We start from the raw sequence: 16,299 nt of genomic DNA, 5'->3' as shown, positions 1-16,299 counted from the left end.
TAATGTAAATGGATGGGGATAACCAAATCGCAAAATGCAGGACATGCAGCATTTTTTGCGTTTAGCATTAGTGGTTAGCGTTAGCATTTCTGTAATGTAAAGTTTATAAACACTGGCATAATCGCTCATCAAAACCTGCACAGAGCGATTTTGCTAGTGTTTTGAAATGACTGCACACTGTAAAAAATTAAAATGAATTGAAAGGACCAATCAGAGTTAAAAACGCTAATCGCTAATCACTACACAATCGCTGGCAAAAAACTTACACTTTTTAAATTCGCTACCAAAATCTCCAGAAAACGCTCATGAAATCGCTTACAAAACGCTCATACAAATCGCTAGAAATTGCGATTAGCGATAGTGATTTGTAGTGGGTTCCAGGCCTTAATTCTGGTAAGCAAAAATAATTTATGACTGCTGTGTATGTAGTTTTGTGTAACATGCAAAATGTATGAATTGATTGCTTACATCATAATTACATGTTATGTTTATTGTGACATTTTATGGAAAATTGTGCATAAATGAAATGAGCACATTACGATTATAATTACATATAAGTAGGCTAGGCTTATAGCATACATTATAGCAGATCACATGTTAGCTAAAGTGATAAATAAGCCTGAGCACTTATTCCCCACTGGGACCTGTCCTGTGATTGACCTAGGAATGACAAAATATGATCTTCATATCTTGAATTCTGCACTAGCCTCATGGTAGCTATGCACAAATATGGATTTAGCAAAAACAAACTGTTTCATAAAATGTGGACACAGTCTACAATCTCACAAAACCAAATAAATGAAATTAAATATTTCCGGTTTCTAATATCATAACAGTGTAAGCTTTTTGCAATACTTTAATACATGAATCATAGTTTCACAAGGTTGAAACACGATTGTTAATAAACTACTGACGGCATGCTAAACCAAGGATGATCAAACTGGTTAACACAAACCTCTTCTAAACATACTTGAAAACTGGGACCATTTCTTATCTCCTGGACATCAAAAGGTTTTCTCCACTTGTCACCTTGTTGCTAATAGTTACAGGCAAATTCAAAGATACTCTGCTGTACCAATCACTGGAGCACAGCATTAGGTATCACAGACTTTACTTAAAACATTGGAAAAATCACAGTTACACTGCTGATCTGGTGTGTTGGTGTGTGGCTCATATTCTACTGCATACTGTTACAGCTACTAGTGTGTGTGTGTGTGTGTGTGTGTGTGTGTGTGTGTGTGTGTGTGTGTGTGTGTGTGTGTGTGTGTGTGTGTGTGTGTGTGTGTGTGTGTGTGTGTGTGTGTGTGTGTGTGTGTGTGTGTGTGTGTATGTATCCATCCGGATAGTTAACATTGCATTGGGTGTGATTGAGAAGAAAAACCTCTCACGTCCACCTTTTGTAACATTCATGCAAAAACAACAGAATGCGTATCCCACTTTTTACAAATAATAAACTCTACTACTAAAAAATAAAGATCCAGTGGAATTCTTTCTGTTCTGTGGCACTCCTATATTTAATATAAACATAAGTACTTGCAAATCGTGGTCCTGAGAAATTCAAGAGAAACAGCGTTAGGTTTCTTGCACACTACATGCAATTCTGATTTTTTATTTTTTTTTATACGATCCGCTTTTTTATTCCGATTGCTGCCATTTTTAATCGGAATCAAAAATCGGAGTGTATAAAAAAAAATCTGAATTGCTTGTAGTGTGCAAGAGGCCTCAGGGTGACAGACTTGTACGTACATATAAGGTAGCTGCAATATGAATAAGTGGCAGCATTTCTGCTAGTTGTCTGTGCAAAACAGTCTTTGACCAAATCTGCTTGAGTTTGCATCAATGTTCCAAGTACACCATATGCACATATGCACAGCTATCACTAATTACTTTTCATCATTCTCATAGCATGGATTACAATAGAATGAATCCTTGTTTTCTTCATCCTCTGGTTTGGCATATTGTGTAATATTCTCAGGGGGCCAGCTGGAATCCTTTTGAAGAGCTCTGTATAATACTCTGTACTTGCTTTTGGAATTGTATTTAAATATTCTTTTTAAAAACAACCAAAGTTGTCTATTTTCAATGACAGCTTCCTAGAAAAAGAATATATACAAATTAAATCAGAGTTATTTGCTAGGATGACAAGCAGTACTTCTTTCTTTCATATTATACTGCATATGCAAGAAAATGTTTACTACTTTTCTGGTAAAACAATGTAGAGGATGTGCTAACAGTGTGATCAATAATTTTATTCAAGCATTAATCAAGTTTGCCTTATATAAATCAGAATTTGCACCTTTTGTGTGATGCGTCACGTGTGTTAACGTAAATTAAAGGTCCTCTGTCGTGAAAATCTTAAAATTTTAAATACATGTAAACATATACAAATAAGAAGTACGTTTCTTCCAGAGTAAAATGAGCCATAAATTACTTTTCTCCTATGTTGCTGTCAATTACAGTAAGTAGTAGAAATCTGACGTTACCAACAGATTTTGGACTAGCCCATCTTCCCATGGGGGGTTCTCAGGTTTTCCTTTATTTTTAAAAGCAGTTAGTGAATGGCAGTTGCTCTGTTTAAAAGGACTCCGAGCTCTGGCTAAAATAAAAATTTTCACTTACCAGCGTCTTTCTGCAGCCCAGTGCTGGTCGGGACGTCCCACGCCGGCCTCCTGGCTCTTCTCCCCACGGCTGTCCATATAGGGCTGTCTGGCGGCTCCCCGGGCGACACTGGCCGAGTGTCGGGGCTCCTTCTTCCGCAAACCTCATCAATGACGTCGCACGCCGGCCGCCTCGCGTCATCACGGCAGCCGGCGTGACAGCACGACGCATGCGCTATATGGACAGCCGTGGGGAGAAGAGCCAGGAGGCCGGCGTGGGACGTTCCGACCAGCACTGGGCTGCAGAAAGCCCCTGGTAAGTGAACATTTTTATTTTAGCCAGAGCTCGGAGTCCCTTTAACTGCCAAAAAAAGTGTGTAGCGAGCAGGGAGGCTGGCCAGCATCTTTGTATAAATCTTTTTCAAGGAATGTCCTGTGGAGAGATGGACTAACCCAAAATCTGTTGGTAATCTCAGGTTTCTAATACTTACAGTAACAGCAACATAGGAGAAAAGTAATTTATGGCTCAATTTACTCTGGAAAAAATGAACTTCTTATTTGTATGGGTTTTAAGTTTTAAGATGTTCGTGACAGTTCCTCTTTAAGTGGTAAATTAAAGGAAACCTGAGATAACTTAAAAAGTAAAACATACATACCTGGGGCATCCTCTAGTCCTCTTTAGGCTCATCAGTCCTTTGCCGTCATCCTAGGGCTGCCTGGATCCTCTGCTAGGCGGTCCAGTAATTCATCCTATAGGGGGGAACTGGACATGCGTGGCTCAGCTACGCACACCCGTCCCAGAAGCATGAAGGGGGTGCGAGCACAGCACGTGTGCCAGCTGGCCCAGACTGGACTGGATGAATTACCTGGGGGATCCAGATGGCCCAGGAGGATGGCAAAGGGCTGAATCAGCCCGGCTGATAAGCCTGAAAGTGGCTGGAGAAAGCCCCAGGTATGTATTTTTTTTTCTTTTTAGTTATCTTAGGTACACTTTAAAGGGTACCTGATATGACATGGTACATGATAAGATAAACAAGTGTATGCAGAGTCCTGATCCTACATTGAATAAGGCTGTGTATTTATTACTATTTTTTTCTCGCTGTAAGGGTGGATGATTAAGGTATGTAAATGACACTTTCTCTTCAGTTGGACTTGAGTTGGACAGTAGCATAGCTCACACCGATTACTAATTACAAGCCATAAAACTCTTGCATGACAGACAAACATTTCTGGGAGTAAGAAATACTGTAGATAAATAAGGTCAATAAAACATTAAATTACTGTATCCTTCAGCTGAGACAATAAAAACATCAAGCTTGCATTTTTATCATTTAAACACAAATACAACTGTGGGATTCTAGGAAAGTCTAGAAATGGAAGTAGGATTATAGATATAATTGTTTATCTCATCAGTGTATTTTCAGTTTAGGTTTGGTTTAAACTAGCTTTGTCAATTATGCTGAGTGATAAGTACATTCTTAAATTACTTCCCATTGAAAGTATCGTAATACATCTCGTTGAAAGTGCTGAATTACAAGTGATGGGTTAGAAGGTGTGGACAAATTTCAACACATTTTAATGACACAGCATTCATTCTGGATGCATTGAATGGGGTGGAGATTCAATTAAGAGAAGCAGCAGCTTAATTAAGCTGTGACCAATATTTTTTTTTCAAATGCAAGTAATACTGAAAGAGTGCAATATAGCAAACTAAGCAGCTTGCCTATTCAGGACACCCATAAGAATCAAGGCCAAAAATTGCTTGAAAGCTTATGGTATGTTACAACCCAAGAACATTTCTGAGCATTTTTTAAAGGTTTCTACTAGGATCAAACCACAGCTATGCTACTCTAAGCAGAAGAAAATGTAAATCCATACAGAAAACTCCCTAATAATCATATTCCTGCCTTGAATGAATAAACATGAATTGATTACGTTAAATAAGCTTCATAAGATGGGCTCTGTCCCAAGAATGAACTACTGTTAATCTGTGAATCTAACGAACATGGTCAGTGTCTGTTTGATTTAGATTTCTCTATGCATGCATTGACTCTGATTAACAATCAGTTTGGAACACCTGAGTAAACTCAGAAAAGTGGTTTGTTTCCCACCATGGTCCATATGCAATTCACTTTTCTCCTTAGTTTTCTCCAAGTTGATATTTTTTAACTTGTCAATAAAATGTCCTTTAAAGGGAAGGTTCAGGGAGGGTGGCTAAAAAATAAAAATCAATTTCCACTTACCTGGGGCTTCCTCCAGCCCGTGGCAGGCAGCAGGTGCCCTCGCCGCCGCTCCGCAGGCTCCCGGTGGTCTCCGGTGGCCGACCAGACCTGGCCAGGCCGGCTGCCAGGTCGGGCTCTTCTGCGCTCCAAGGCCCGGCACTTCTGCATCCCACGCCGGCACGCTGACGTCATCGGATGTCCTCCGGGCTGTACTGCGCAGGCGCAGAAAATACTCAAAATAATTTGGATAGTGCTTTTCCACTTACTTTTTGGTACTTTTTTTTAGTTGAAAAATGCTGGAAAACTATTTTAAATTGAAGATGAAAAATTATCTCCTAGGAGAAAACTCAGGTGAAAAAGTGAATTGAATATGGCCCCATATTTCTAAAATGTTATATTAAAGACTTGAAGTGGAGTCCAGGTAGGGAATGTTATTTTTAATTTTAAATGACTGTTTATGACAGAAGCAACCTACTGAAGTTCCTAACTTAGAACAGCACTTTGACACTGTCACAAAATAATTCTGCAAGATGACAGAGCAAATGCAGTTGTACTCACTTCAGTCTTGTAGACCTCAGCCATATCCAAATCTTAGCAGGAAACTAAATGTTCATCCTCAATGTAGATCTCATACATTATGAATTTGGTTGTGCCCCTGAATTGCAATTTCTGGATCTAGAAGATGCCTGGCAAGCAGCTTAAAGGGAAGATCCGAGGGAAAAAAAGTACTGCACCTGCACAGAACGCTCCAGACCACGGGAGTGCGATCACAAGCGGCGTGGCCACATGCTCGCGCAGGCACAGAAGATGTCGACTTGGCGAGGTTGGTGTCTGCAATGGAGGGGACCCCCAGACACCAGAGCTGCGGGGAGGGACATAGCGGCTGCCATGAAGCCCCGGGTAAGTAGAACCAGGTGGAAAACTGGCAACTTAGAATGAGTTACAAGAGTCAATCCTCCAACTGGGGAGAGGAGAGCTTTACAGCAACAAATGTTGCCACACTTTTCAGGGACTTCTCTTGCGTGCACAAATATTCGGACAACCAATTAAACAGGTCCATGCTTGATTGCAACTTATATCCATTAAGCACTACAGATGGGTTCTTGGGTTTTTCTGACACTCCCACCCATGCCTTGACGTATGGAAGGGAGGACCATAGACCTATGTATTATTTCTTAGTGGCTGGAAAGTGTAATGGTTAAGGTACTGCCTCTGTCATTGGAGACCTGGGTAGACATCTCGGCTCTTCCAATTTCAGTAAGCCAGTACCAATTCAGTAAGGGGTTTTTGGGCAAGATTCCATAACACTACTTCTGCCTACACTGAGTTTGCCCTTAGTGGCTGACTCTTAATCACTTTGAGTTCAACAGGAGAAAACTATACAAATGTTGGAATTACAGGTATTATTAAACAAATGTAATTCAATTCATTCACAATCTTACCTCCACAATGTAGGATACAAAAAAGAAGATGAGCAACAATATGAAGATAGCAACCCTCCAGATGGTGGGAGTACATACCAGCTGTAATAGAATAAAATACAATATTTGAAGTATTTTGAAATATGTTTTACAAGTGCATTATATTTTGGTCATATTGTATCTTTATTAATACAGTCTCAGAACATTATCTACTTGTTGTGTGGCCATTATTTGTGGCACTTGTTGCTGTTCCCTTTTACGTTCAATTGATAGAATTGTCATTGGTATCAAACTTTATGTCACTCTGCTTTTGTCATCTTACAGGTGTTCTTTAGTGCTGCTGTCTGGAATCTGTCTGTGCAGGTTTCTAACCTTATCGAGAACACATCCAACACAAAGGCAACCTGTAGTCGCTAGGCAATAAGCTATCAACAGTTACCTTTTAGTGAAAGGGCAGAGATTTCCTCTCAACTCATTACAGACCTAGTTTACACTAAGGGTCTATTTCCACTACACGCAGATTGGATGCAGAATGGATGCAGAAAAACTGACTCCAATGTATGCCTATGGGAAAATCTGCATCAGAAAATTTGAGTTTAGTGGAAACAAGCCCATAGGCATTCATTGGAGTCAGTTTTTCTGCATCCATTCTGCATCCAATCTGCTGTAGTGGAAACAGGCCCGAACTGCTGTAAATGTATCCTGAGAAACCAAGTATATTATTATGTACAAGAATTCTGGGGTCATGTTTAATTGCATAATGTGACAATATAGTACACATAAATATTGTAATTTTCACATAAATATCACTTATTGGCACAAATGAGAATATTTGCAAGAATATATGAACATGAGAAAACTAATTTTCACCAAATGCATTGAAGTCTATGAACATGAGAAAACACATTTTGCACTAATTATGAGCATATACACAAACATTTATGGGCATACCTGCGAAAACGCATTTTTCTACACTGCCTAATTTTATATATTCTGGAGGTACATTGACTAATTATATTATAGAGAACAGTGCCCAAATATATTTTGGGGCACACTGTTCATTATGATTTTTTTTCTTTTTTATTTAGGGGGGCTTTGCCTAATTATGATTTAGGGGACACACTAATTATATTTTTAGGCATAGGCACACTGTTTAATATTGTCTGGGGGACACCCAAACATGTGTTTGTAGAAATACGTGGCCTAATTTAGTATTGTTGGCACTCTGCATAATTATGTTGTTTGGGGTATAATGTTGCTTTATTATGATGTTTGGAGGAACCACTGCATACTTATGATTTTCTCTGAAATCATCAAGGCCTTTTGATCCATACAACTGGATCCCATTGGATATTTTCTTGTTTGAGCCAGTCTCCATAAACCCTAGAGATGGTTGCACATGAAAACCCTAGTAGATCATCAGTTTCTAAAATACTCAGACCAGCCCTTCTGGCACCAACAACCATGCCACATTCAAAGTTGGTTTCTTCCCCATTCAGATGCTCAATTTGAACTTCAGCAACTTGTCTTCACCACATGTAGATACCTAAATGCCTTGTTTTGCTGCCATGTGATTGGCTGATTAGCTATTTGTATTAACAAATAATTGGCCAGGTGTACCAAATAAAGTGGCTATCAACTGTATGCGTTAACGGGAATAAAAAAACAGTTCACCTTAACAAATTAATGGAATCGTTAATATAATGTTACAGATATTAATACTCACTTGCAATGCATTGTAAATGCGTTCAATGTCGGCAAATAGGACAAAGAGACACAAGCCCAACTGTATAGGCAGGAGGCAGAAAAATATATCTAGGAATGAGAAAATATAATATAGTGTAATAAATAAAAAAAAAATGTTAGTGCTGTTCTTTTCAATATACCTTATCACAAACTAACAAAGATTTCAAGTTCTTCATTTCATCATGAAGGTTATGGCAGGAAACATGTCTGAGTTGTTGCTGACAAAATAATTACTACTTCTATGCAATTTGCATTATGCAGTACAAACATAACACTTTGTGAATGTCAGCCTCTCCCCCAGGGCCAGTTTTCTCATGAACCAAAGTGAAACATTTGCATCAGACGCAGAGATTACAGGGGCAGCATGTTTGTATTGTGCTTACACTAACAGCATGCAATCAGAGTAGGAGGAGAAGCGAGAGAAGAGCGTGGTGAAGATGTCATTATTGGAAAAAGCAGCTTGTGTTGCTGTGTGAGGAGTCTGACAGTGAGTGAGGAAGGGGTGGCAGGAGAGCAGCCGTGTTTCATTTGACTTGCACAGCAGAAGAGAGGAGGTGGCCCTGCTGTCCTGACTTAGGAGTAATGGAGTGAAAGAGGGTGAGCAGGTTATTTGTCACAGACTCACAGCCAGCCAGTGTGCTATTGTTTTGAGCTGCAGCATGTCAAGTGAGAACATTGTGAGTAAATTGTTGAGTGTTATGTGAGCATTTCAAATTGGGGGGCGCATCCTCACAAGTTTGCCTCAGGCAGCAAAAAGCCTAGAACCGGCCCTGCTCTTTCCAGATGCACAGTAGAGCTAAAGGTAGCCATACACTGTTAGGTTTTGTTTCAGTAGATACTTACATAGTTAGTTGGGTTGAAAAAAGGACATAAATCCATCGAGTTCAACCAGATTAGACATTAGATCTGGCATAAACCTCAAATCTAATGAAAATCAATTGAAACTGTATATATTGCATTTTCAACCAATTTCAATCAATATTGTGATTGAAATAGACATATATCAGAGAGGCATGTCCCCTGCTGCAGGACATGCCTCTGTGTTCCCCCTGCACCACTCTCTGCCCCCCCACCGCCGCATGATCACTCCCCGAAATTGGCAACATGCAATTGTTGCCAATTTCGAGGGAAATTGCCTACTTAAATGACCACTGGGGGTGTTCTTGCAGGCCTTCCCCAGCTACCTTTGAGCAGCTCTGTCTCTCCCTGGCCACTCCCCTTGCCTGCTCCCCTGCATCCCTGCACACTGCTCTGTGTGTGAGACACACAGAGCAGTTCTTCCAGCATTGTGATCCCAGGGGGTCACAAAAACTAAACAAAAGGATTACAGACAGCCCAGGATTTACATCACAGAATCCTATAGGCAAAGATGTCCTGGCACCCCAGACTTCCCCATCCATGGACCTACAAACTCCCGCTGAACCGCACTGCAAGTGTGCTGTCTAGCCCAACTGTCACTTCTCCTTTACTTCCCTTGCCTGTCATAGGTAGCTACAGTTGTCCCTTAGCACTAAGTAGCCAGAGGTACCCTCAGTATTAAGTAGTTAGTGGTGACCTTGACTGAAGGGAGATCTCGTCAGTGGAATACTGAGAGAGATCTGGGGGAGTAAACTCTCATGTATGCTCTGCTCGGGACTCTGCATAGAGAAGGAGGGAGGAAAGCACTATGGGAGAGGTGTGAGCCGCCTTTCCAACATCAAGCACCTGTAGGCACATGCCTATAGTGCCTTATGGTAAATCCAGCCCTGATTACAGACCGCAAGAGCAGCAGAGATAGCGGCTTCCTGATCCGCCCAGTCTCTGGATCAGGTAGCATTGTTTGTTTTTTACTTTAAAATCCCACCACAGGTTTACTTTAAGCCCTTCCAGGTCCCTTAGAGCCCTTTGTACTTCAATGCTCCATGCAGAGTCACTCATTCTGTCCTCTCCTTCTGCCCCTCATTATTCTAGCCCTTCAACATAATATCAATATTGTTCTGCCCATATTTTATCTCCAAATTGAGGTCCCTGATCACTTCAAATTCCTCACCTCTCTGTGCTGATGAGAATGAGAGCCTCTTGTCAAGGAGCAAAATGTTATCTGGGCCCAATGGGAAGTCAGATAGGTTTATTGCATTGATGGTGGTCAGTGTTCTCAGGGACTTCCTCACCACCAGCATTTCTATCCTTAATAGTTTCTCCCCTTCTGTGATGCTGAACTCTCAAGACTGGTTTTAAACTCTGCTCTTCTCCTCATCTCCTCCCTTTTCTGCTTCCTTTGCCTGCCTTTTTCTTTATTTCTATGTATCATGCGACATTGCATGCCCCTTAAAATTTGATAGATTAAGCCGGACCTGGCGATATGGGTGAGTTTCCCCTGCCACTACAACTCTCATCCTCCGAGGTCACCACTTTGCTCCCAGATCAAGAGCAGTGTCTACCTAGAAGGTAATTGTAAAACTCACCTTCCTCCTACTCTTCAAGATTTTTGTAAAACATAAAATAAAACCATGGGATTTCTAAAAATTATATATTTTTGGGAGTGGGGACAACTTATAGATAGATAACTTAGGGGCTATTCAATCGTACCCGTGCATGTGATTTTCTGCATTTTTCCATATGTATGATTGTGTTGTGATTTGTTTTGCCTCTGTGATTTTGATGTATGTCTTCATATGATTTTTTTGGAGTGCAATGCCATTGCAATACATTAGATGATTAACGGACATGAAATCACCATAATGCACAAAATTCTGGTAAGTGTGAATGAGGCATTACGCTTTGCATTCTTAGGGTCCTTTTACACTTAATCAGTTGCTCTCAGTTAAAACGGAAAGAAAACTGATTTTCAAAGTAATGCCTATGATTTCCTATGGCACCTTTCACACTTAACGCATTTTAACTTAAATCTTCTTCCCAATGCACTGCTATGGAAAAAACGCGTACCAACGCACACTAACGCGTACTGACGCACACTAACGCATACCAACTGATTAAGTGTAAAAGAGCCCTTACCCTGTATGAAACAAAGTTCCTATATGATGCCCATGCCTCCAACATCTATTAGTTCTCTGCAGGCAATTCATGCCGGTATGATATCAGATTGTAATTCTTTATCTTGTAGTAAGAAGGTCTATATGCAGTTGTGCACCTAAAAATCTACCTTATAGAAATGTATTCTGCTTTACAGAAATGCATTTGGAAGCTGCCGTAAGACCCTTGTACTTACAATTGGTATATATTGGCTTTCTAAATGGTTTTCCTTTGGAAAACACAAATGCGACAATTATGCAGCTGATTGTGGTTATTGCCCAAAGAGTTGTACTTTCATAGCCGTGATATTCAGACCATTCTTGCATGGTGCTGGTGTTCCCATTTGAACAGGCACTAAGGAAAAAAAAAGAAGAAGAAACATAAATAATCACTTCATCATCTTCAATTTGTTGAATCTTAAAAGCAAAACAATGTTATAAATAGATGATAAATACATTATTAAAGCACATAGAAAATGATGTCCTGCTTCACACTGACCAGATTGTGATTGTTGTGCTTTTCCAATTGTTTTACGACAAAATGATCATAGTTTTCAATTTCTTTCAGGGTAGGAACACCCTAGTTTTCCACTATGTGCTGTGGAAACGCATATGCGATTCTGCCTAGTATGTTCCTACGCTGAGTGTACAATTAGTTTTAGAATGCGTATAAACAAACACTTTGCATTCTTTTAGTTACACTTCAATTTAAAGGATACCTAAAGAGAAATGTTTTGATTCAGGATAATAACATTTATTGGCTAACTGAAGTGAGAGGGATATGGAAGCTGCCATATTATTTCCCTTTAGACAAATTCCAGTTGCCTGATATCCTGTGGATCTTTCATGCATCTGTAGTGTCTGAATCATGAACAAGCATGCAACAAATCCAGTCAAACTTCAAACATCTGATCTGCATGCTTGTTCAGGGTCTATGGCTAAAAGTATTAGAAGCAGAAGATCAGCAGGAGCACCAAGCAATTTGCATTGTTTAAAAGATAATAAATATTGCAGACTCACTCCTTATCCCTCTCATGTCAGGTGTCCATTGAAATGTTTTAATGTAGGGGACAGCCATGTTATTTGATTTGCAAAGCCTTATGGACATTACACCAGCAATGAATGGTAGTAGTTTTTTGTCTAGAAAAATCTTAACAGTAAAGAGTTATTTATATACAGATTTAACAGATGTAAATGGTTTTCCCGGAGTTGAACATTAAATTCGCAGTGACATCACAAACCGTCTCATTATCCATGTTGATTCTACCATTTGGTAAATATGAGATTCCCAGAAGATCCTGCTCACTTACTGATTGGAAATAAGTGGCTTGTGGGGGGAGGGGGGTTTAGCGTTAGGGAGGGGGGGGGGCATGTAATTTAGCATTAATCAAAGGTTCCTTCATGAAACCAGTAAAGATTCCTAAGAAAGTAAGCAGTTGAATTTGGCACAATGCCTGTCACCACCTGTCCGTTATTCTAGGCCAGCGCTGGGCAAACCCACATTCCATATCTGGCCAGTGTGCGTTGTAAACATGGCCCACCAGCAGATGGCCAGATTCTTTGGCTCCCTTCCTCTATGCAGAGTCGGGAGTGGAAGAAAACAGAGGGTTAACACTCACCTACATGCCACTTCCTGAGTCAGGTCTCCATGGCCACGGAGCATCACATGAGATGACATCAGGATGCACCAGTGTATTAATTATGTGATACGTGACACCCTGTGCCCATGGAGTGTTGATGCAGGAAGTGGTGAGTAGGTGAATGTTAACCTTCCATTTTCTTCTGCTTGCAACTCTGCGGAGGGAGGGAGAAGGAGGGGAGGTATTTTTGGAATAGTAATGTTTGCCCTGCCCTGTTCTAAGCACTACCATAGACCACAATGTAAATTAGCGGCTAATGCAATGGGGTGCTGCATGCGTATTTTGGGTGATGGCACTTGACTGTTATATACCAGAATGCCAACGTCTAGCTATACAATAGCTGGGGCTCAGCTACTATGTAGCTGAGTGCTGAGTATCAGTTATGCAGTGCAAGGGCATAGCTTTTATATAACTGACCTCCGATGGTTAGCGTTAGAGATTGATTCGGGCTCGGTTATAAGATAGGGTTAGTGTTAGCTCATAGGGTAAGGGAGGCATACAGATAAGGGTATGTTAGGGGAATGGTTGAATATTGGTAATACAACAATCGGTGCTAAGATTAAAACTCAGCTATTCGCTATGTATGTATGTACATCAAAGAAACCTTTTTTCCAGGTCACAGCTTGGTTGTTCCTGCTGAAGATCAGCACCGCCCTGGACATAAGCTCATGCAGATCTAGTTATGCCAAATACTGTAGATCCACTATTTCCAATAAGCAACCTATATTTCAGTATTATCAACTACTTGATATAGACCTACCTAAAGTTAGATGTGCTGTACCATGGCTGCTGCTGCACCAGTACAAAGCCACAAGTCTGTATGGCCCCATTCAAAAGCACATTAAAGATAACTGACATCAAAAGTGGGGGTGAAATCAGCTGTGCTGGAGGTCTATATGGAGCCAGCTTTGGAAACGCATGTGTTAAGCTCACTGTAATAAGAAAGAAAATAAACATTATGTTAATTGCTGCCATTATTAATAATTGTTTCCATCATAAATAATTCTTAGACTTTAGGAAAACAATTGATAAAGCCTCGTAACATTACAAAAGCTACTTCACTATGTTATCAGGAGGGTCAAGCATGGAGCTATAATTTGTTTAAAATCTGCTCTGCCTACCTGCCACTGCAGCCATGTGTGTGTGTGTTTGGGGGGGGGGGGGGGGAAGGAGCAATGGAAAAGGGTTTCACATAGTAATATATTATTCTCCTGGTTCACAGCTTTTTACTCACTATCTACCTCATCTATTTGTTTCCAATTCTGGTATTGCAGTCATCATTATTACAGCCTTCTACCAAATAATACATTCTTTCAAAAATTCAGTTGAGGTGTACTGGATCAAAATAGTTAAATTGGGTGCCGGAGGCATCTGGCTAAATTTTGGGCACTACAATAGGCGCCTATGTTAACAGCCGTGATCAGCGGCAATAACAGGTAAATTGGCACTAGAAGTGTCCGATAAAATAGCTTGGGCCACCCGCTATACAGACTGCAGCTACAAATAGTAGGCGTGCCTGCTATTTTATTAGGTACCCAAATTGCGCATAATAGCTGATAATCATGGATATCTATATAGGTGCCTATTGCGGTGCCCATATTATTGACGGTTGGTTTAGGAATCGGTGGCGTGGAGGACCTTAGGATTAGACAGGGGGGGGGGGGGGGAGTTCTTAGGGTTAGGCATCTTCAAGATGTCTTAGGTTAAGTATTGGCAGAGGGGTGGGTTAGGCATCGTGACAGAGGGCTCACGTGGGAGGAAGCTTAAGTTAGGCCACAGTAAAATATTGGGAAAGATTTCAGAATTAGGTAGTAGAATATCAGTAATTTTACCAATATTCCACTAGCAGCTTTCTCCGCCACCCAAATTACAACAGCTCCTTTTGTAAATGTATGCTTAAATGATCACTCGTGTACTCCAAAAAGTTAAAAAGTGAATGAATTATTATGTTACCAAATTATTGAGAAATGTACCTAAAAACTGCATTTCTTTCCCAGTGGACTTACAACATTCATTTTTTTTGTAGGAAATGTGAAAACTGACATAATAAACCCATATGAAGTTCAGTAACATACTTGTTAGGGTCACCAGTATTGTCACTCCCACATCTTGAATCAGGTACTGGTAGAGACCCACAGTCTTCAGTTGCTACAGAATTCAATGACAATATGTTATTTCTATACTTATTTGAAACCACAAGAGCAACAGAATAGACACAATGAAGTAATACAATTAAGCCCATGATAATGATGTTATTCAGGAAGGGGCAAAAGAACACTCTACGTAGTCAGTATGAATTGAGTTAATTGTGCATGACTTTGGTGTTCAAGTGTGTCATCATTCAGGTAGAATTCGTCAAATATCTTGTTTTTGCAGTCCTTTGAGACCATAAAACTTCTTCAGCCTCCCAGCATAGGATAACTGTATCCTACTTTTCCTCTGTTCTGTGTTTAACCTTAGCTAAGATTCATACCTTACCTCTAACTCCTCTTAATCGTAATGCAAAAATTACTTTTAGTTCTTTTCTGACCATTTTGTTATGACTTATTCCCCTTCCCTTGTGCCTGACAAGAATCTAAATTCTTTATATGGCGCCTAACCCTAACCCATTTCCTGATGTATTAGCAAATATAGCCTTATCTGTTACCTTTTCTATATTGTTAACCAATATTTATTTTCCATCTTCTGTTTAAAGTAACTTTTCAGCACTCTGCAATTGAACAATAATTAAAAAGCATGTGAAAAAGTATTCACATTTTCGTGCTTGCTAGTGATTGAAGCCATATACTCACGTTCAACAAGTGCTCCCCAACCACTTCTTGGTGGAAGTCCCCCAAGGCTCGGTCCTTGGACCCCTACTGTTCTCCTTATACACATCCTCCATTGGCAAGGTTATCTCCTCCATGGGTTTTAACTATCAGCTGTATGCAGATAACACCCAGATCTACATCCGCATCCCTGACATATCCACCACTACCATGGACAAGGTCTCCTCCTGCCTATCAGCCATCTCTGCTGGATGTCCACTCGGTTCCTGAAACTTAATCTAGACAAAACGGAATGTATGTCATCCCTGAACCTCCCTCCCGTGATGTCACTGTTAACCACACTTCCATTCGCCCTACCTCTCAAGCCCACTGTCTGGGAGTCAACTTGGACTCCGCACTCTCCTTCACTCGTCACATCCAAAACCTCACAAAGTCCTGCAACTTCCACCTTCATAATATCTGTAAGATTCGCCCTTTCCTGACCTCTGCCACCACCAAACTCCTCATCCATGTCCTCATAATTTACTGCCTTGACTACTGCAATGCCCTTCTGTCTGGTCTCCCTATGACCCAAATAGCCCCGTTACAGTCAATCATAAATGCGGCAGCCAGAATTATCCACTTCTCCCATCGCTCTCCCATGGCAGCTACCCTCCGTGAATCCCTCCACTGGCTTCCTATCCAGTCCAGAATCAGATTCAAAATACTGTGTCTGACCTACAAATCTTTCCACAAAACCTGTCCAACCTACATTTCTGATCTTACTCAGAGGTACACACCTAGCCACTTACTCCGCTTCTCCAATGAACTTCGCCTGACTGCCCCCGCATCACCCAGTTCCATGCACGCCTCCAGGACTTCTCAACAGCTGCTCCAACACTATGGAACTCCCTA

At 40.7% G+C, this 16,299-nt stretch overlaps 1 protein-coding gene across 2 annotated transcripts in view; it reads right to left on the bottom strand.

Moving 5' to 3' along the window:
* Positions 1 to 464: 464 nt before the first annotated feature.
* The window catches only part of LOC137571674 (probable cation-transporting ATPase 13A4), a 131,479-nt gene continuing 115,644 nt past the window's right edge, over positions 465 to 16,299 (bottom strand). For both annotated transcript variants that reach the window (XM_068281171.1, XM_068281172.1), the window contains 6 exons: positions 14,713 to 14,785; positions 13,398 to 13,569; positions 11,195 to 11,352; positions 7,967 to 8,055; positions 6,262 to 6,342; positions 465 to 2,093 (listed from right to left, as the gene is read on the bottom strand). In XM_068281171.1, coding sequence (XP_068137272.1) covers positions 1,884 to 2,093; positions 6,262 to 6,342; positions 7,967 to 8,055; positions 11,195 to 11,352; positions 13,398 to 13,569; positions 14,713 to 14,785 — 783 coding nt within the window. In that variant the 3' untranslated portion in view covers positions 465 to 1,883. The remainder of the gene's footprint in view (positions 2,094 to 6,261; positions 6,343 to 7,966; positions 8,056 to 11,194; positions 11,353 to 13,397; positions 13,570 to 14,712; positions 14,786 to 16,299) is intronic.

This window comes from Hyperolius riggenbachi, chromosome 4 (assembly GCF_040937935.1).
Source record: "Hyperolius riggenbachi isolate aHypRig1 chromosome 4, aHypRig1.pri, whole genome shotgun sequence".
NCBI lineage: Eukaryota > Metazoa > Chordata > Amphibia > Anura > Hyperoliidae > Hyperolius > Hyperolius riggenbachi.
Note: the sequence above shows the minus strand (reverse complement) of the source record. Positions and strands in the feature narration are given on the sequence as shown.